The sequence below is a fragment of the Chiroxiphia lanceolata genome, chromosome 5 (assembly GCF_009829145.1).
Source record: "Chiroxiphia lanceolata isolate bChiLan1 chromosome 5, bChiLan1.pri, whole genome shotgun sequence".
Lineage (NCBI taxonomy): Eukaryota > Metazoa > Chordata > Aves > Passeriformes > Pipridae > Chiroxiphia > Chiroxiphia lanceolata.
Window position 1 is genome coordinate 22,288,809 of NC_045641.1, and position 22,353 is coordinate 22,311,161.

General features: G+C 41.5%; 1 protein-coding gene across 3 annotated transcripts; it reads right to left on the reverse strand.

The window, feature by feature from the left end:
* Window positions 1-3,774: 3,774 nt before the first annotated feature.
* Window positions 3,775-15,368, reverse strand: LMOD2 (leiomodin 2). 3 transcript variants are annotated; one of them, XM_032687209.1, is made up of 6 exons: window positions 15,327-15,368; window positions 13,646-13,863; window positions 10,421-10,681; window positions 9,779-10,031; window positions 4,528-5,868; window positions 3,775-4,201 (listed from the first exon to the last, which is right to left on the reverse strand). In XM_032687209.1, the coding sequence occupies exons 2-6, from the start codon at window positions 13,681-13,683 to the stop codon at window positions 4,175-4,177; spliced, it is 1,920 nt and encodes a 639-aa protein (XP_032543100.1). In that variant the 5' UTR covers window positions 13,684-13,863; window positions 15,327-15,368; the 3' UTR covers window positions 3,775-4,174. The 3 variants fall into 3 exon arrangements, with proteins under 3 accessions (XP_032543100.1, XP_032543099.1, XP_032543101.1); XM_032687208.1 differs by having other exon boundaries at window positions 11,929-13,863; XM_032687210.1 differs by lacking the exons at window positions 13,646-13,863; window positions 15,327-15,368 and having other exon boundaries at window positions 9,779-10,153; window positions 10,421-10,526.
* Window positions 15,369-22,353: the final 6,985 nt, after the last annotated feature.

The window sequence follows — 22,353 nt, forward strand, 5'->3', positions numbered from 1 at the left end:
TACCTTTTCGTAAGCTTCTGGCATTCTTTTAACAATAAGTTTATGAATTTGCCCATTCTTTTTTAATGAGAAGGCTGCTCCAAGAACCTTCTTGCTCTGAGAGCTAGGACATGTCTTCTAATTTCTGATCAAAACTCAGTCACTCACAGTTTCTTTTTTTTTTTTCCCTACTGCTAACTGTGTCCTGTAGCTCTTTCTCCTTTGCTGTATTTATAGACATGAGCTGAAATCCTTTTGAGCCTTTGTTTGGCTAGACTGATCCCACCACCTGTTCTCATCTCTCTTACAGGACAGCCTCTCCAGTTCCCCAATTATCCTAGTCATTTTCTGTCCCTCTTCCAATTCAAAACAATTTTTCCTGGCTGTCAGTTACTGGAATTATACACACTCTTCCAGGTGCTTTTCACTTGGGCCTGCACCCGGGAATAGTGTTTGGAGCTACCTCTCACCTTACATCCAGGCATTGCAAATCCCCTCTTCACGGCTAACTCGTGGTAGTTATATGTCACTCTCAAAACAACCTACAGACAAGTCCTCTCTATTTGGGCTGTGGGGCTGCTCTGCCTTAATCATTACTTCCATAGACCTGATGGACTTCTGAGGAAAACATATGAGAGGTGGTGTGGAAGTCTGGAATACTCAGAGCTTCTGCTCTGTTCTGCAAGGGTTGTAACTGTGTTGTCCTAGCATGTGGGCAAGGGAGAGGCCTTAGCCATACCTTCCTGCTCCCCTCTGCCTGCAGCTTCCCAGGATATCCATTCTCCCACCATACCATGCAGGGGCTGTCCTGGACCAGCTCTCTGGCTCTCCCATTGTGGGCAGCACAGACTCAGCCTCCAGAAATGGATGTGGCTTCGCCTGGCAGGAGCCTCCAGGGCTACCTGCCCTGTTTGGTGGGAAGGAAGCACATCTGCATGGCAGTCAGACCAGTGCCTCTGCCCTCAGCTAAATACCAGCAAAGTGGGTCACTATCCAGAACATCAACAGGGGATCAGCAGGAGGCAGGAAACTTACAGAAGATGTGGAAATAAAATTTCTTGGACTTTCATGAGCTCCTTTTCTTTCTGTATGCTTGGATACTTCCCTAGGTGATGAGGCATGAATTAAAGGGCCACATACTGGAATTACAGGTAGCAGTCAGGCTCTGATATTTCTGGTGCTTGGTAGGTCAGCTCTTTTATGGAATCACAGAATCATTAAGGTTGGAAAAGGCCTCTAAGATCATTGAGTCTAACACTTAACCCAGCACTGCCAGGTCCACCTCTAAACCATGTCTCTAAGCACCATATCTACACATTTTTTTGAACACTTCCAGGGATGGTGACACTGCCACTTCCCTAGGCAGCCTGTTCCAATGCTTGACCACCCTTTTGGCGAAGAAAGTTTTCTTTCCTCCCCTGATGCAACTTGAGGCCATTTCTTCTTGTTCTATCACTTGCTACCTGGGAGAAGACACCAACCCCGCCTGGCTACAACCTCCTGTTAACCAGTTGTAAAGAGCAATAAGGTCTCCACTTAGCCTCCTTGTCTCCAGGCTAAACAACCCCAGCTCCCTCAGCCGTTCCTAAGAGGACTTGTGCTCCAGACTTTTCACCAGCTGTGTTGTCCTTCTTTGGCCATGCTCCAGCATGTCAATATCCTTCTTGTAGTGAGGGGCAGAGGATTCGAGGTGCCAAATTGTTCCATTTTACACTGCATGGATGACAGATTTTGGTGTGTTTGTTTCTCTGATTGAGAGAAAATGGATGGCCACCCACTGCCGGAGCCTTACGAGTCCAAATGAGGAGCATCCCTGCATCCTGGGGCTCCTGTGTCCAATTCTGATGGAGGCATAGCACTGGCTGTGCATTGGCTAAAGCACAGGACTGACCCTTTTGTGAGCGAGTGTGGTCCAGGAGCTTCAGTATCCACACATGGTCACCACCTCCATTACTTTATAATACATCAGAGCAGGGCTCCCACCTGAGAGGGCTGATGGCCACTTCACAGCCTCCACAGTCAGGAGCTCTGGCCAAATTCTCTTAAGGACTCTGCCCATCAGCCTCCCCTTCTGCAAAAGAGTAACTCTTACCAACCTGAAAGATGAATTCTACCTTCCCTTTTCCTTTTTTCTAGGCTTTTATCTTCTTCCACATTCTTCTCTTCTCTCATCTGTCACTTTTCAGCATTCATTTTCTTTTCTATCTTCTTTTTCTATATAATTTTTCACCTCCCATACAGATAGTTTCCTCACTTCTCACTCTCCCTCTTTCCTTAAAAGTATGATTTAGGTTTTTAAAAACATTTTCTTGTGTCCCATCAAATCCTCTCCATTGTGCTTTTCCTGCTTTCCCTCCCTATCTTTTATTTTCCCTTGCTTATCTACTTTTGCCATTTGATTAAACATCCAGGATGTTTCTCATCCTTCACAAAGTTTCTGGAGACAAGATCTGGGGCCACAGGTCTACTCCTGACTGTTGTCTGCATTCCAGTATTGCTTCCATCCTCAGAAGATTCCAAGCCCCAGCTTCCATTTGGTCATGGAAAACTGACCACAGGTTGATTTTTATGCTATGGAAGCCTATGCAATTATAAAGGCAGCTAAAGACTAATTGTACATACCATATTTCCTGTGACACTGGGTCTAGAAATATTCATGAGTTGTGATCCTGAGGCAAGAAAAAAAATGTTGGAATGTGTTTCAGTTAGTTATATATTGCTTTTGGTATGTTCTAGTCAATAAATACAAATGCAAAAAGGTATTTTCACCATTTTCTTGCTATGACAGTTACATTCCTGACAATTCATTAAAGGATCCCCTCTCCCTTATGCTTCATTTCCCTCCAGTAATTTGTTCCTATTTCTGGGGAAATCTGTCTAATTAATATTTCTAGGAGCAAGCTTACCTGTGTTTTTTTCAATACCACTGTTTTGCACAGTGTTGAGTAACTTTAAGTAATTACTTTTGTTGATGTGGTATTATGTAAAAAAAATACTAATTCTGTTGTTTATAGTTGCAATAAGCAAACTAATTAATACTTAGTAGCACTTCTGAACATATCTCTTCTCTCACCTTTCAACATTTTGGCCACTACTCAGTTTTCTTCATATTATCACTACCTTCACACTAGCTGAAGCACCCAGAACCATAACTAATCTGACCAGGGAGATGTCTAGTGCTACATGAGGAAGGGCTATTCATGCCATTGCCTGTGATGTGATACCTCCAGCCATGCATCTCCAAATGATGTTGGCTCTGCTTCCACTGTATCATATTGACAGTTCACACCCTGCTTGTTGTTCAACTGATACCATAGGAAAGCCTTTTTCCACCTGAATGGCAGACTGCTTTTCAAGTTTCTCTGTCTGACTGGATATCTCAGCTGCGGTTAGTTCTGCCTAAATACAGCACTTGGACTGAATGGATCTCAATTGAATAATTCTTCTGCAACCATAAAATATCGGCATTAATATTTAACCCATAAGTCAACACAAACCACGTATCTATTCATCTCCCACTTCTTCTCTTAGACCAAGGTTTAGGACCTGGTATGCAACACCGATGACCTGACACAGCCCATATCTTAGTTTTAGTTGTACATAGCCTTATGAATCATTTTTTTCCCACGTCAGTATGGAATTGCACTAATATATGGGCTCAGACACTATACTCCACACAGGCACAGGTGCAGCTGAGAAAGATCTCAGGTTCTTTCCCAGGAGACTTCCTGAATGCTCGTGAATGTGATGCAAATGTCTGGTGTGTTTTAACTCACAGAAATAAAGGACTATGTGTCTGCTTGAAAGCTTCAAACCACATTTATTGTAAATTCATGGAAAAACCAGAAGAAACCACAGACTGTTAAACTATTACATCTCAGTGTGAAGAACTTGCCAAGTGATGTGCAATCAGATATTGACAAGAATATCTAAATAAGAAGCAATTTCTCAATAGAAATCTCATTAAATAAAAAAGAAAATTATTTCCATATTTACAGATTACAAGGTAAATGGATCCTTAAAGCATTATTTTGTATTTAGTGGTTTTATTTCTTTGAAATAAAAGGGAAATGGCTTGAATCTAAGAGTGTACTTTGGAAGCAGCTTGCTAGACAGTCTATGTTACCGCCAATGAAAGGACAAGAAGCCTCCCCTCAATCACTGCAGGGTTCTGCTTCTTCTGTCATCCAGGCTTTCACCGAAGGGCTTCTGGTACCTCCACCTATGAAACAGGGATGGGAAGGGTGTTCACTACATTTGCTGTACAGTCTGGATGGCAACATTCCTACCAGACATACACTCCCAAGAGCCGTGTGCTATCCACCCTCTCCCATAACAAGACAGAACCTGGGAAAGTGCCCCACTTTCACAGTTGGAGAGAAATCAGTGTGCTGAGAAAAGCCTGATCAAGGGAAAGCCTCCTCCCAAGTGCTTTATTATGCTCACATTTCTAAGAATTTTCATTTATTAAATACATGTACTAAAATTACCTGAGCTTGTGCTATTTTTGGGCCACAATCAGTTACTGAACACGGATCTCTCACTTACCCGCCTCAATTGCTTTATGCTGCTTGCCCGAATTGCTTCCATAAGGTTGTCATGGAGAGACCTTTGTGGGGTGGATGGACGGGTGGAGGGTCGTGAACCTTCCTCTGATTTTCTGTCTGAGATGGATTTTAGAGAATCTTTAATTTCTTTCAATATGTTGTTCTCATGTTTTCTGCTTTTTTTGCCTTTTTTCTTTTTCTGTCCATTATGTAAGTCTTTTTTTGCGCTTTCTTGCTGTTTGATGACTTCAGCTATATTCCTGGTTGGTGCCTTCTTCTCTGGAATAACTGGGGGAGGAGGAGGTGGGGGTGGGGGTGGTGGGGGAGGGGGAGGTGCGGGAGCTGGAGCTGGAGGCTGACTTTTCACTGGAGGTGCTTTCTTAGGGAGCTTTGGAGAAGACCATGGTGAGCTCTTAGGTGACACATAAGGTGAGGATCGAGGTGTTCCCTTCTGCAAGACTTTGGTCTTTGGATTGATGGCTCCATCACAACCTGACTCTTGTTGCCTCTGCTCCTGCATACGCTTTTGCCTTTGTTTATCCATATTTCTTGTCAGGATACTTGTCATGCTCATTCTTGGGCCAGCAAGGTCAAAGTGGTACCCCAGCTTGACCAGAGTGGTGTTCTCTTTCAACAGTTTAACTATGTCCATTTCCACCTGGCTGCCCATGATGTGCCTTTGATTGTGGAACCGCAGTTCTGTTAGAACTTTGTTATTCTGCAAAGCTCTCATGATGGCCAGCACGCCTTTGCCTGTGATAAAATTTGACTCGATATTCAAACTAGTTATATGCTGATTTACCTTTAACATACCAGCAATAGCTATTGCCACGTTGTCATCAGCATGGGTGTTAGCCAAGCTGAATGACTTAACCACTGTGTTGTCCCTCAGGGCTTGAGAAAATTGTATAAGCATCTGTGAAGTGATGTTTTCAATGTTGTTCAGATTGACCTCTGTGGTGTCAGGGTCATTGCTCCTAACTTTTTCCAAAGCATCCTCAATAACTGTTGGATTTCCACAAGGGTGAATGGCACTGCTTTTTAAGCTCTGACTATCGTTGTCTTTTCCATCATGGCCATTGAGTAAGTTTTCATTGTCTTTTGCGCCATTACACTTTTTGCGTCTGATGTGGTCAGAACTCCTGCCATTCTCAGGTCTTTCACCACCTGCAGCATTTTGCTCTTGCTCATTCTCATCATCACTCTCATCTTCATCTTCCTTCTCATCATCTTCTTCTTCATCATCCTCTTCAGTATATGCCTCCTCAGACACTTCACTATTGCTTTCTGTGAAACATTCTTCTTGCAGCTCTTCTGAATTGTCTTCTTCTTGCTCAGAATCCTGAACAGGAATGTAGGTATGAGTCTTAAACACGACTGAAATAATGTAGCTACTGCTTTTTAGCATAATAACAATTATATTGAGACTATATGTTAATATTGAAACCTAAAAATAAATTCCCATAAACGGATACAGTTAGGAGAACAGAAAATGCTGCATCACCTAAGACCTTTCTAACATTACTTCTTTCATATTCTTTAGAAAATGTTCAGCATAAATTGCAACCATTTAACCAATGTCAGTCATTTCTACCAAGAGAAAACTTGATACAAGATATTACAACTTGGACATACTTCACATTTTCTGTGTTGGCATGTCTGCAAGGAGATATAATTTGTACCCTTGCCAGCAGAAACACAAGACAACAATTTCAGAATGGATATGAGCAACAAGCTTCTTCATTTCATCAGGATTAGACATCTGTGTCGATGCTCAGACTCCCTTGCATATGTTAGTACATCTAAAAAAGTTAAAGATTGCCATGATTTAATATATAAATAGTGTCTGCATGTGTAATCATGTATACCAGCATGCAAAACAATTCAGAATTACAGGGGTCATGTCAAAAAGACTCTGGATGCACTGCATGGACTGTACGTACTTAGAAACTATTTGTGAAGAAAGGATTCAGATGCATTTCCACAGAAAACAAGGAATGCAAGGTAACATGTCAAGAAGCCCCAAATTTCTTCATATTTGCCAAGAGCTAAGTCTGTGCTCACCAACAGCTGTTGCAGGCCAGCTGCCATACTGTGAATCATTATAATTCATTGTCTACAGAGTAAATGGATTTTTTTCTGAAATGTAAAGTTATTTTAGTATGCTTGGTGGGTACCAGGAAGGCAGATTTGGAACCATGACTTAAAGCTCTGCCTGGTGCCCTTAGCAGTTATGGTGGCAAAAGAGAATTCTCTGCACAGGAGTGGGGAAAAGTCTTTGCTCCAGGAAAGCCTCACTCTCCACCTGGAAGACTCGAGTAGTGCAGCAGGGATCTATGGGCCATGACTGATCTATGTGTCATAGACTAATCTATGTACCACCCACCTTTTGCCCCAAAAGATCTCCCACGTCATATTTTGTCTACTGGACAAGCCATAGGTTATGCCTTTTTATTTACCATTGTAAATGTTTATAAAATTTCTGATGAAATATAGTTGTTCGGTATGCATTACGTCAGCAATGTTCATGGGGTTTAATGGGGTTTTTAATGTTTGTAAAATACTAGAGGGTATTTTCCAAAGCAAATATACTCTGCAGCGAAACAGCAATTCGGTTCTGGGAAACAGAAGTGTTACTAACAGGACAGTCTATTTCTATACAACCCGTGTAGTTTTAGGTTTGCTTAATTATCTAGCTCTGAAAATACAGGGAAAGGTTAAAATAACAGTAGTGACAGATTGCATTGTACTGTTTCACAATCTTAAGCAGAATTCTGTGTTGGGACACATGTAAAACAGATGTTAATTGTAATGTTCGTAGAACTGTGACTCGTAATGAAACAGGACATTGAGCTGTTCCCACCTGATGTTCCTGAGCTGACCATTCAGCACCTGGGGGGCTTGCAGGGTCCCATCACACTGACCTGCACATAGAGGTCTTGCAGGATCCAGCCCCATTACTTCTCCTGTGGAGAAGGGGCCTCCTTTTCCAGGAAGGCACCTATGCAGAGAGACTGAGACATACTGTGCTACCTATAGGTTTATTATTGGGACTAAGATTTATATCTGTAGCTTCTATACATGTGTAGAGTTTTAAAACCTGAAAACACCAGGTATCCAGGAATCTATCTTCATGGCTTTGCTTTTCTCTCTCTAGGAATATATACTACAGCCTTCAACACAGCTGCAGTTGAGCAGAAGGTGGTGCCTCTAAATGCACTGTTAATATGTTTGATGTCACTAGACTAATAAAAACAATACTTGGGTTTGATTTTTTGGGCTTTTTTTGACTGGCATTTCTGGGGCCAAAGGGAGAGTTTAGTTTCCTGTCACATACACTGTCTGGTGTCACAACAATCTGCGCAATAATTTTAAAATCGAATACTCTTTTCTTTGCAGATCCACAGAGATGTACTCTGTTACTATGGCAGCATTGCAGTACAGGACTGCTGCAGGCAGCCTGCGGGGCTTCACCTTATATTGTAGTAGTAATTCGATGAAAATTTAGGGCTAAGATAGTCAATGCAGAGGTAAATATCTCTGGAGGACAAGTTATTCCCCCTAAAAGGCTATCTGCAGATTGTTTGCCTTCTGGAGCAGCTGATCTCTCACCACTAACTATAGAAGGAGCACAAATAACCACCTTAGATAAAGGTGTCTAACTTCCAGGCAGTTGAAAGCAAGAAGAAAATTGCTTTCAAGGAGCTTTCTTACTGCCTTCAGTGAAGAGAACCTTTGTGCCCTCTATTTTAGTATGTCAACATTTTCTTATTTAAGGATGCATTTAGGAAGTTTCTTCTTAGATCACAAAGTATAGACGTACCTGCCAGCACTTCAAGGTTTAGCCATAACCCATCGTTAATGCTGTATAAATATGGGGGAGGAGGGAAAGAAAGATCCTGCCGTTATATAAGACACAGAACTAGACCTGTTCAGAAGGTTTTTTGGAAGTGCCCAGGTTTCGAGTTCCAGGCTTAGCTGGAAATAAACATTAATCTTGCCATTGCCTCCCTAGGACTTGACAAACAGGGAGTGAAGTCAACGACTGCAAGCTGACACTAATGGTCTGATGACAGCTACTGGTCTGTGCACTTGCCTGCAAAGACGTTATACCACCATTCACAAGCAGGAGAAAACATATGTAAAAACGTCCTGGATATTGCACGGTATTTTAATCCACCTGACATTTCTCTAGAAGGATATTTTAGCTAATGTATAGACTGCAATTATTTCCTTGCAAATGAACCAAACTCCTGAATAGGGCTGTTAGAGGTTCTGAGTCCGCTTTTGCTGACTTTGTTGCATTATTTTGTATTTAAACATAAGAAAACTTGTCCCTATAAACAGAGTCAGAGCTTGGTATGAAGCAGCACTTAAAAATTCCCATGTCCCCACATGGAGCCATTGTGAAAACAGAAGTTGCTTTTTGACTGAGCTCAGTCTCACAAATACTTTTAGCAAGGACCCAGTGGTGCCAACATGGACATTAGCTGAGACAGAGTGCTTGTTGCTTGCCAAGACTGAGCCCTTCACTCCTGACCTGCTGTAATGTTCCTTTCTAGTTCAGGGACCAGCTTTTATTATTAACTTTTTATTTTGGGGAATGAGTTGCCTAACAAACACTATTGGCAGTTTTTTTGCGAATACAGTTAAATGGTTCAGCTGATCAGGCCACTTTTTAAATAATGTAACCCTCTGACAACAGTTGCTAGAAGATTCCCAAGCTGTGCCAAGGCTCCTCAGCAGGGACAAAGCAACACAAGCTGCGTCTGCAATGCAGCTTCCTTCCAGTGAGCATAAAGTCTGGTGTCCGCTTACTAAACTTCTGACATAACACGTATTCAAAATTATCTTCCTGACGTGCTTCTGCGCAGCCAGTACTGATTGTTTTTTAAGCAAAGGAAAAGGCACTTTCTGTAGTTTTTTTAAAAAATCAAATGCTATCCAAAGCCCATATTGCTACCTATCGATAATTTTTAACATGCCCTTTAATTTTTTTCCTATTTTTATCACTAATGATAGTTTTTATGGCACTTTCTTCTGTTCTGAACAGAGCATTTAAGGTACCTCCAGAAAAAGCAAAAACTGTCTGAGCTACTACACAGAGCTTTAGCAGGCACAGAAGTATGGTTAACAGTGTTCTTAAAAATGCTACAAGAGACTGAAAGGAAATTAAATCAGTCAGCAAGATCATGCCAATGAAGAATAACCCCAAATATTTATAGGAAACAGCAAATGCCTTGGCATCTTACCTTGTCGCATGCACCCAACCTCTCTTTTTCTAAGAGTTTCTTGGTCTCCCTCTCCCAGTAGGCCATCAGTGCTTCCCTGCTGAAAGTCCCTGTCGGTGTTTTCTCCGTCAGGCTTTTCTGTCGCTGCCCCACTGGAAGGTTACAGTCGGGCTCTATGTCCTCTAGCTCCCGCTCCAGCTCCTTCAGCTCCTCTTCAGTGAGAGAAGCGAGGAGCTCATCTTCATCAATGTCTTCATATTTACTGAGCTCTCTTCTGTAGCCAAAGGTAGACATGGTCCTGCTTGGTCAGGCTGGTACAAAGCTGAAGTGACCAGGCATTCAAGAAGGCTGAAGCAAGTGAGCAAGCTGTGTCTCGTGTGATCAGCAACTGTTTCCCTGCATAGCAGAGGCACCCTTTTAAGAGTAATCATCAGGGGCTTACGACAATGCACGAAGGGATGAAAGCATGCTCTGTTTTAAGCATCAGACGTCAGCTAGACATCTGAACAGCAAGAATGTCCCAACACTAGTGTTTGCAGGTCCCTTAAAGAGGGGGATTATTGACACACTGGCTATGGCCATATTTAGAGCAGGCAGCTAGTGGGAAAATACCAACCTCGCAGACGGGGGGGCAGCAGCAAATAAAACCTCGGGTGCTCTTACACCAATGTTGTGTCCAAATTGCAGGAGGGAAAGAACAATGAAAATCCATTTAATCCTGAGCTGTCCCAGGGGCTGGAAGTAAAACACCCTTGCCATTGTTCAGCAGACTTCCTCTTGCTTTCACGGTTTTCTAGTGGAACCATGCTGTTATCCCGCCAAGGTGTTTGCAGGCGGTTGGGATCGTTGGAAAGGCAGCCGAGGGGAGGAGGTTGGCCTGCCAGCACCTGTGGGGAGCGCTGTTCCCATAATGTCACATTGTGCCTGTAACAAATCACTGGATTATTTATTAATTCCCTTATTTTTTCTAGGATGATCAGAGGGAGAATCAGCTTGGCTTGCCCATTTGGAGCTCCTGTGAAATTTTTTTTTCATGCAGAGAATTGCACTCTGCTGGGAGGAGTGAGCAGAGTCCCCCAGAACTTTAGGGGGAACAAGCCCTGGGTGGGCAGCAGGGCTCTGCCTTCATCATTTTTGACAGCCCAAGCAACTGAAGGCCTCTAGTGGTTATTCTATTAATGGCTATTGCTTGCTGTCACTGACTGGTGTCCAGCTGGAGTGTGCCCTTCATTTCTTTATTCTACATGTCTATCACATTATCATTTCTGTTAAGACATGACATATTATGATTATATTAATTTTATAGACAGGTATGTTCCTGTGTAAGAAACTACAGAAAAAAAGGTTAAACTGCACTGTTTCTGATTTTTCTCTATTATCAGTGAATGATGGTGAACTAGAAAAGTTTTCTGAAATATGAAGGCCAACGATATCTGCAAACCCATGTTGAGAGAAAGGGAGAAGGGAGAAGGACAGAGAGAAGGTTGGTTTTGGTACAGAGAAGTAGGAACGCATTTATAACAACATATATCAACCTTCTTAAACGATTACACACAGTGCATTCTAGACAGTCAAACCAATATTTAATGAAAATGTAAGCGAAAATAATTTAAGAACTGCTCTTCTCCATCATCTGGTTTTGATTAATATGGATTGGACACATGAACTGATGTATGATGTTTAGCCAAACTGCTTACTTAGCTTTATTATTGTGCATACTGCTTTACTGACAATGGAGAAAGGAGATTAAGCTTGGTTTTCACATAGATTTGAGAAAGAAATTATATTTTTCCTTTGATCATCTGTCTATATGAACATCATGTAGTTTTCTTGCTCAAGAATTGGGATGAAAGCTCATTAGCTTAATCTTCTCTAACACACAAAATACATTAATTAAGCAGATTGAGGAATATTGTACATCTTAAAACAAATAAATATTTGCAGGTCATTTATATTGACCAAATCTTTGGATTAAATAAAAAGGAGGAAGATGCTTGGCTTACTGAGCTAAGAGAATTACTTGACAATATAAGATACAATGACGCACCAACTGCTTATAGACAACTCAGTGGGTCAGTAGAAGTTCTGCTTGCTCTTTCAGCTGCACTCGCAGAATGAAGCCTGGGCCAAATTCTGTAAAGCATGAAAGAGCAGAAAAAAATAATAAGTACCTTTTTAATTTTAGCGTTGCATCACCAATGCTTTTAGATAGAGCTGATGTTGTATATAACAGCACTCCAAGCATTTTTATTTCTTCAGTATGTCTGGGACAAAGGTTCACATCGTTATCATTGGAGTTAGCCAGAGAAGCAGCACAACAAAATTATCTTTCTGGGGTGTGTTTTTGCAGACAACATTTTGTTGTACACATTTTTTGAGGGAGGTGGTTAGGAAATTTGCACTTGGCAGGTTTTCTGTAGGAAAATCCTGATTGAAACCAAAATGCTTTTAGAAATACACTATATTTTATTTGTTCAATGTTGATATGTACAACACTGACATGTACAATATTAAAAGCAAAAAGATTATGTTAAAAATGAAATTTATTCCAATATACTGTTTCACAAAAAATTCTGAGCTTTCTGCTTTTTCTGTTTTCTCAGATACAACAAAATCTGCAAGTCTCCGAATTTTCCTGAGCTAAGAGTCTGTAATACAAAGTACAAATGTACTGATATCTGAATTATCTATGTGAAATTTTCTACGTATAAATCAAATTTTCCAAACTCAAAGGAACTTGAAGAAGCAACATGCATTACTCACTTCTAAAATAATATTCGAAAGGAAGATTTAACAACATGAATATTACTTTCAATGCTACTCCTTGCTGAGGCAAGGATACGACACTGGGCTGGTGGTGCTGTTTTTCTACGCACAAAATGTCAGTGATGTCCATTTTAGCCATGACATAATTTAAAGATGTTACTAAACATGGATTAGGTATTTTCTTGTACATGTGTCCCCTGAAGTAGGGGGGAAACTGGCATAATTAGGTGAGATTATGAGTGGTTGATGTCCTTTCTTGGTAATTTAGTACTCATGGTAATTTAGTACTCATTCTTTACAAGGGAATGGTCAAGAGTGAAGACCCATAATCCCTCTCTAGAACAATCTTAATAAAAGCAATAAGGCTGTAGCACATGGCCAATTACACACACCAAGAAGATGCTAAGACTAAGCTAAGTACTCATAGATCAGAAAATGTGGGAATTGTATTTGTTCTCTCCTGCTGATGAGCACTGAAACACAGTCCTTAATTCCATGGTTCTGTAATCATATACTTTGATCCTAAACCCATGAGCACCCAGAACCTTTACTCTTTCCATGCATGGGAGAGATCGTACACATTTAACAGCCTTTCAGCATTTTGTTTTGCCCCTGTTCTTCAGCATAATAAGACTATCGATGTCTTTAATTATCCAGTGGCTATTTCAGGGGACATGAAGGTCTTACTACCTTTGTGAGGAAAAAGAACAGAGGTACAGACACCTTAAAGCTGAAAGTATTCACTAATTTGAAGTTTCAGATTCCCCTTCTGGCAGTATTTGGCATTATGTAAGCACTTCAACTGGTCAGGGCTCAATTCCTGTAGTCCATTAGCCACAGCTGAAACTTCCCACCACAGCAACATTTCAGATCACAGGTTTCAACTCCCAAAAGGAACTGCTGCAGCAAAGACAGGAGTGATTTTGTTTTCCTGTTTTTAGCATTCTTGCCTGAAGCATTTTGTTCCCATTCCACAGTCCCCTTTCTCAGGCACTTTACATGTTCGGATTTCTGTAATGTTCTCTTTAGAAATAAATGAAAAAAAATAGGAGTCTGAGCATCCTGTTATATGTCCCAGGCTATGTTCTCAAGAACACCATTATAAACAGCTTAGGAAGAGACCTTGTGCTAGCGAGGTGGCACAGTGGACTTCCTTCCATCACAGAAGGCAGGAAAGTAGAGCGTGAACCATATGTAGTGCAGGAGGGCAGGTTTACACTGACTTCGTTGCCCGCTGTTTAGGATGAATCTTCCAATTGGATATTAGGAAATCTTTCTTCATGGAAGGGGTTGTCAAGTATTGAAACAGGCAGCCCAGGGAAGTGGTTGAGTCACCATCCCTGGAGGTATTTAAAAGACACGTAGATATGGCACTTAGGGACATGATTTAGTTGTGGTCTTGGCAGTGTTAGGTTAACATTTGGACTTGATGATCCAAGAGGTCTTTTCCAACCTAAATTATTCTATGATTCCATGACTTGATGACGTGCTCTGCCACCTTCTAACAGAAGACCCAAACTCTCTACCCTAACGCCCTGCTGGAAATCCTGTATGCAGGAAATAAACTACCAATAGGCCATGAAAACTCTGCACTCAATCAGGACCTGAGATAATGAGTGAAAATGAGAACTGGAAGTGCCCATTTTATAGGAGTAGGATTCACTCTGTCATTGTATATCTTGGCACCCAGGTTCCTGGCTTTCAGCGGGATAGAGCCTACTCAGCAGCAGCTAGATTGCAGACAAGACTTTCAATCCTCCCTAACTTGGGAGGCCTATTTTCTTGGTTTGAAAAGAGGAAACTCTTCTAAGTGTCCTTTTTGCCTTTCCAAGCAATTAACTATTTCAAGCAGCAGCCTAGAGGACTTTGTTCTGCTTCTCACATTTCCACACTTGGAGCACACTGTCACAATTGCTGAAAGGACATGAGCAAACTGTGGCAGGTGGTGCTTGCTCCCCTGCAGGACAAAGCTCATAGTTTAATGTTTATTTCCACTTGGATGAGTTGCAGGCAAAACTACAGGCAAGCAAAAAGAGGGCTGCACAACCTTGTCCTCAAGCATGGGACAGTGGCTATTTCAGTCATGGCTCCTGAGAACAGCCTGTCAGAGAATTGGCTCATACTGAGCTCAATCCCACGCTGCAGGAACAGGTCCAATTGCCACAGAGCACATTAAAAACCACGCACCAGAGCACGGCTGGGCTTTCCCCATCTCTCCCGCTGTCCTTCTCCAGTGCTCTTTGCTCCCACCTCCCCCTGCAGCTTTTGCATCCCTCATTGCACCGAACAGCTCCTTCACTCCTGCTGTCCACTCATGTAGACGCTGAGGCACCGGCCCCCAAGCTCTCCCACCTCCCCATCTTGTGCCTTGTGCTGTTACCTTCTCTGTATGCCCTGCAGGCCATCCTTGTCTGCCCTCCATGAATATCCCCTTGCTGTTCTCACCCGCTTCCACAGCCTGTTTGCTGACCTGTCCTTCCTTCCCCTCCTTGTGCATCCCCTCTGTCCTGACCCTGTGTTCCTCACTCCCTGCCTTCCCCCTCCCGTCGATAGCAATGTATCTATGTATCTATGTATCTATCTATCTATCCCCATGTCTCAATTTCTGTATGCTGCTTGTATAGGCCCAGGTTGAATGCATCATTCAAACCATACTGGAGAGACACAGGTCAGGCAGCCTGGCAAGTACACAGGACCGCAAGGCAGACTGATGGGACAAGCTGCTTCTCTTTCCCCTGGGAGACTCACATAACTTGTCAAAATTGTGCACACAGCACTGTGCCTGAAAAGGATGTGTCATCACCTCCATTTAACAGTGGTATCAGTAGAGCAGATGGGATGAAGCATGCACTGAAGGCATTTGAAGGAACAATTTTTCAGCTGCTTTTCTCTATGCCAGATGATTCCGTTGTCCAATGCATCTCTCCTGGCGATGCTGTAAACATGGAGTCACACAGAAGAAAAAGATCTTTCTTTTCATCCCTGTTGCGGAAACAAAAAGTGGGGTAAGTATAAAGATGACCCTGAATCGAAACCAGTCCTTGCTTGGAAATCAGACTCAGTATGCTAGTTCAAATATGGATTTTTCTCGCAGATCCCCTACAATACACCCCAGGCTACCAGGAGGAAAGATTCCAGGTCTAGATTGCAGTTTAACAAAGACTATCACAAACAGTGATCAGCTTTCACTCAAAAACATGTGCATGTGGGCTGCCCTATTGCTCAGATTAGTTTTGAAAACAGCTTTCTCAACAGTTGCTGCGGGCATAAATATACACTATATACCAACAAGCCATGGGGCAACCACTAATCTGATGTATTTCGCTGATGGGTGTATTTGGGTTGCCTTACTTAGCAACATAGAAAAGTCATGGCAAGTGAAGAAGTGAATGGGCTCTTTTAGTGCTATTGATGAGAAGAGAGTAAGGATGTATCTTGGAAGGGGAATCAAGAGGTCGACCTGCCTGAGGGAAGCACTGGAGGGAAAAATTACTCTAGGTGAAACTAAGAACATTTCTGGACTAAAAAATTCCTCAGCCTTTAATTAAAAGAAGAACTCACTGCTCACATTGCAAAAGCACCTAGTGTCCTTTGTGCATGGATCCTGAAGGTTTATTATACAAAGAGTCATGCAGCTGGGTGCCAAAGGTGCAGCAGAGTTGGGATTTATTGCTCCTTTTGTGTACCTGAATCACTCTAAAATTGGGAAGGCAAGGGGGACAAATAAATCTTATTGAATAGATGTCATTTCCATTCCCAGTTTTCTTTCCTTCCTACAGAGCCAATACTTTTTAATCATCTTGTGTCAGTACAATGTCATGTTCTGTAATAACAGCGTGAGATGAACCTGCTTATCTTTGACAGCACAAAGTATTCCTGCCAGGGTTTTGCCCAAAGCAAGTGCTTCTCCACATCTCTGCAGACTGGCCATTTCCTCATTTCTGCCACACCAAAAAGATAAACTACTTTGTACGCAATAATGGTCTTAATGCTCTTGCTTTCATATAGCTGCTCTCATTCCTCAGGAAGAATCTCAGTGTGCTTTACAAACGTTGCCAACAGATTTACAAACTATATATAGAAATCATTTCACTTGCTACTGATGTACAGACATAGGGTGACCACAGCAGCTGTTTGGAATTACATCGTGATATTGCTCAACAGGTTCAGACAGGAAGTAGAAGCCGCTGTATTGCAAAGAAAGTAGTAGAGGAACTGCTCTATGCACAAAAAATGTGAGTTTTGGAAGTGCAATTGCAATGGGATTCTCTTTTGGCATCTGCAGTTAGCCTATTCTTTCAAAAAAAAAAGCATATGCCAATGTAACCACTATATTATTTGCAGTGGTATTTGCAAATACACTGTAATTTGCATGTGCAAGTCAGGCAATTATTAAACTATAAGTGATTATAAAAAGCACATGGATTTCATCCTTTGTTAATGTCTTAGTCCCAGACAGTTCTCCCATGTAGCTTAGCCAAACCTATTGTTTGTCACTCAGATTAAAAAATCACTCTGTTCGTTTATACACAGAGAGCAAGACAGTTACTTACTTCCATATTTAACATTTCCTTGTGTATGTGTTTATGAAGATTTTCTTTTAAAAGGAGATGCCAGTAATATAAACAAGTGATGTACTTCATAGGGAATTAAATACAAGCAGCAGTACTAACCAGGTAAATTCTCTACTTTACTGTCTTTAATTATGTCTTTTTTTTTTTTATTAGTCCATATTAATGACAATGGGAGTTCTGGGCACTATATCTACCATATACAGAACATGTGGGCAAAAGGCAATGGGTTTGCCCAATCAAATGTAAAGATTTCTACAAAAAATTTTAATTTTTAAAATTAAATGTAAACACGTTGTACATGTCACCAGAGCTACACTATTATAGCAGTCCTATGATTACCAAACATTCATTAATATATTTTTATATCTTTTCAGAACCACAAAACGTGAGTTCCTTGAGGAATATTTCTCCTGATCCAAGTACCTCTTTTGCTGGTGTGAGTGACACTTAAGGGACAGAAAATTATTCCCAGTGCAATATATATCTTTAAATATTTTACAGCAATTTTGTGCATTTTCCCATGTACTTCTTTCAGATTCAGCATTTGTCCTGGTAATGACTAGGGTTGGATTTCTTTGAAGTTGCTCCATGCATTTGGAAACAGATGGTGTATTTTTGAGCTAAGATCTTTATCCATAGGGCACAGAAGTGGACGCTGAAGGACAGACATCTTGAGTGGCAAGGTGTCATTTTTAATTACTGCAGCCTAAACAAATAACTTCCAGTAGAAAGGTCGGGGGAAAAAAAGCATAATAGGACCATTAAGGCTTAAAATCACTTTGTCTGAAATTAATTTTCTTAATACAATTTTCCTTAGTAGAGGTCTCAAGGCTCACATGAAATAAAAAAGTAGGGGGAAGGCTTTAAAAAGACTGATTTAGCAAGCAGATGATAGCAGTGGAAGAGTATACCAGATAGGCAAAGCTGGTTCCACAGAAGACACAGGTGAGGGTAAGAAGCTGTTGATTAGATGTGTATTAAATTACAGAATCACAGACTTGTTAAGGTTGGAAAAGACCTTTAAGATCATCAAGTCCAGTCATCAACCCAGCACCACTATCATGTTCACCAATAAACCATGTCCTCATGTGCCAGATCTACATGTTTTTTGAACACTTCCAGGGATGGTAACTCCACCACTTCCCTGGGCAGCCTGTTCCAAGGCTTTACAATGCCTTCTGTGAAAAATTTTTTCATCATACCCAATCTAAACCTCCTCCAGCACAACTTGAGGCCATTTCCTCTTGTCCTGTCACTTGTTACCTGGGAGAAGAGGCTGACCCCCGCTTTGCTACTACCTCCTTCTAGGCAGCTGTAGAGAGCATTAAGGCCTCCCCTGAGCCTCCTTTTGTCCAGGCTAAACAACCCCAGCTCCCTCAGCTGCTCCTCATAAGACTTGTGCTCCAGCCCCTGGGAGTGAAAGGAAAGTAAGAGATAAGACTTATTCTACAGAGATAAATGATAATGAATTTATGTCACTTTTCTCCTTGCAAATCATAGCCAAACAGCTGGATATTTTAGAAGGCTTTTTTTTCTGTCCCAAGTAAGGGTCAGAAAAAATCCCTTTGCTCTACCTCACAGCAGACACAAAAAGAGCTTGTGACTTTGTCACTGTTCTTTCATGTGTGACTCTTGTACTAACGGCAATAGTCTGAGAAAGTGCAGGTCAGGCACTAAGAGCCTGTGCCAGAACACGGACTGCTGCAGCTAAACAGTAAAATTGCTGCCCACCCCTTCACCATACTCCCACCACCTTGATACCCAGCACAGGCTCTGCCATGCCAGCTGCCAAAATTTGATGTTTAGCCAGTGCATGGAGTTTTATGGATAACCCGCAAGACATTTTGGTCCCTACAGTGAACAGATGGTCATATACAGGACTCATGGCTATGGTTTGGTCCTTCCTTCACTGAGCTATGAAAACACTGACAGCTACAAAGTCCATCCCATGGGTGCTGCAAAGGCTGATGTAACCACTGTTGAATGTCTGGCTTCTTGGAGAGCTCATCTGTCTCCTGCAGCTGCTTGTGTCAGATTTTATAAGAAACAGAGACCAAATGATACCTCTGATTTCAAACATTGTCCTCAAATCCATAGGAGTCCCTGCCCCTGAGCATGCCTGAATCGGTGCCAGAGCATTTAATTACTTCTAGACAACATCACTGGGGGGGGGGCATGCCATGGAATTGGGTTGCCGTGGAACACCCTGTGAGACACACCCAAATAGCAGAGAAAATTAAATTCCAGTGTTGCAAGGGTTCAATCATAGTCTAAGCAGGGAAAAGAAAAAGTAGTTTTTTCCTACCAATTTATTCTTCCAGCTGAGGCTGATGCCTTTGCCTCTTTTTGCACAGTCACCAGTTCTGGTCCAGTTACATTTCTTGCTCCTACCACCACATACTCAAGTATATAAAAGTATTATTCAGTAGTCTGGCTGCAAAATATGGGAGTCAAAAGACCCGTGTTCAATTCCTAGCTGTACCATAAACACGACCAGGGGAAAACAGCTCCCTTTCCATGACTTTCTCACCTCATATTCCATTTAAAATAAAGTCTTCCTTCTCCTACCTCCATTCACAGATGCCTCGAAAACATGAAAGACACTTTCTCATAATGCTGTAATTCCTTTAGCATCTGGGGTGAGGGGAGGGAGGGATGGGGGAAGTTTTCAATAAATTAAGCTTCAACTTAACTTCAATATCTGTGTCATCTGAAAATATGTAAACTCATGGGCTTAAAGAGACTCCAGAAACTGTCATCCATGAAGAAATTTCCACTTCCACCAGTTCTCAAGAACTTAATTCTATATAAAAAATATGATCTGTATGGAGAAGGGATGTATTTAGAATAGTTTCCAACTTTGAATGACAGAGCTTCAACTGTGAATGACAGAGAAGCTTTAAACCAGGATTAGGCCACCTTCTATAACAGGCTACTAAACAACAAAAAGGGCCCAGATGTATTGATAAAAAGATAAACACAACAATACCATGTCTTTTTACCTTACCTAATGATATTCAAAAGACTAGTTCATGGTATTTTAAACATTTAGGGTAATGTTCAGTCTTAGATCTGAATGCTTTGATGCTGCAGGCAATGTAACTAGGGCCTGAAGTGTGTATAAAGTCCTAAATATAAACCTTTGCCTGTGGACTAAAATTACTAGTGGAATTTGGCTCTAGTCACAGAAAGTGTTTAAAATCTCCTGTCTAAAGCCCTATTTGATCATGTTTCCTTTGCTGGTTGCAGTACACTATATCAAATAGGCAATTACCCAGACTCTTGCATTGTGGTCACTGTATTCATTAAAATTACCACAATTGTCATTAAGCCCATATTTCTGTTTAGAAATTCCCACGCAGAAATATCAGTTTATAGGTTATGAAGCACACACACATTTAGCCTGGTATGTCCAGGATGTATTGGTCAGTGGATCCTTGACTTGGAGTCAGCTGTGTTGGGTCCACTGGGCTCTGTATGCTCAGGCTATGCCTGCAGTCACCAGTCAGCTGGGGCATCCTCCTGTCAGAGGCTGGGCCCAGATGCCAGATACCTAGAAGTTTTTCACAAATGACCAAGTTATTCTTTTTCATCCTGGTCAAAATTTCTGGCAAAAAACCAGAGGATATGACTTTGAAAGCCAGCTGAATAGTAGCCCTTCTGAGAGCACAAGGAGGAATTAAGATTTCTGTTCAAACTCCTATATGTCCTAGACCAGTAATTTTCACTCCTTCCATCTGGTCCAGTAAATCTGTTGTGAGAAGGGATGGACACACAAAGGACTGATATAGCTGCCTTTGGAAATGGAATTTACATCTCTGACTCAGAAGTTAACAAGTTTTATATGACAATGACATCCAGCAAATAGGGAGAAGTTCTGAAGAACAGGGAGAGCCAGTGTAGGGAGCAGGGTAGAAGCATACTGAAGCTGACCTTTGGGTTGTGTGAATGTATGTATGTATGTGATAACCAGCATATCTCTTAAGTAACAGGTTGCCCTGAGAAATTGTGGCTGCCCTATCCCTGGAACTGTTCAAGGCCAGGTTGGACAGGGCTTTGAGAAAGCTGGTCTAGTGAAAGGTGTCTCTGGCCATGGTAGGGTGGTTGGAACTAGATAATCCTTAAGGTCCCTTCCAACCAAAACACTTGATGCTGTGTTTAGCTAAATTGACTATGCTCTATGTAATCTTAACAACTGCCAACTGTAATATTTTCTTAGTTTAGAGGGCTTGGATTCTTTTTTCTTCCTCAAGATGAAAGGGGTGGTAGAACAAAGGGAGTAACTGCAATCAATTTTTAATTAAATATTCTTTAAATTTATTGTATTAGATTTTTTTTCTAGATGTGCAGAAGAATACTTTGAAGTGTACCACAGCATCACAGAGTGTTGTTTAGTGTGGTCAAAAAAGAAGTGATCTGCCAAAACTCTAAAGGAACCATTATTAAAAGTTACAGTATTCCTCAACCAAGGGGATATGCTACTTGATTTCCTGGTTCGATTGCCCATCAAAATCTACTCTTTCTTTAAAAGAGCCTACTTAAAGTGCCTCAAATTTTGCCAAGCCTTGAATCATGCACACACAGCAGTTGTAGCCAGGAGCTAACACTTGGCAAAAAGACCTTTTAAGTGTTTAATGAATTTTTTACAGGACTAGGATCTTCAAAGTACAAAATGTGCTGTATTTCAGGCCAATTACATGACAGAAATGTGCATTTAGTGATTTATTTTTTTATTGCCAAGCTAAATTAGACATTTATTTTCTGTTACAGATAAATGAATGCCACTAACGGAGAGCAGCAACCATATTTCTCATCTTCATGTGGAAGTCCATAATGAAAATTCTTCTTTTATCATTTATTCATCTGAATTCCCATTTAGAATATACTGTTATACATAATTACTACAATAGCCATATTCTGATTTAGCCTATATTTGGATAGCACAATATTGTGTTAAAACATGAGTTTTAACATTTGTCATAGGTTGAGATTGGCCCCCCTGAGAGGCTGGGGGGCTCAGAGGTGATTGGGTGCCAGGACAGTGTTCCCTGGAGAGCTAATCACCATGGATGTTGTTCGCTTCTGCTCAAAATCATATATCACAGCACCAGAAGTTGCTGGCAGTTCTGTCTTGGTTGTTTTGCTGTTGGTATCTGTTGGGTGTAGGTGGACAAGGCCAGGGGCTGGCTGGGCTCCCTCTCTTCCCCTCTGGGGGGGAGAGGGGAGCCCTGCGACCCCCCAACTCAGCCTTTGGCT

Excerpts from the sequence above, each read along its gene's own strand:
- LMOD2 (XM_032687208.1), bottom strand. The coding sequence starts at position 12,002 with ATGCTTGGAGTGCTGTTATATACAACATCAGCTCTATCTAAAAGCATT. Across the intron at positions 10,682-11,928 it reads GCAACGCTAAAATTAAAAAG|GCACAATGTGACATTATGGG; the intron begins GTACTTATTATT and ends GATTTGTTACAG. Across the intron at positions 5,869-9,778 it reads GGTTGGGTGCATGCGACAAG|GATTCTGAGCAAGAAGAAGA; the intron begins GTAAGATGCCAA and ends ATTCCTGTTCAG.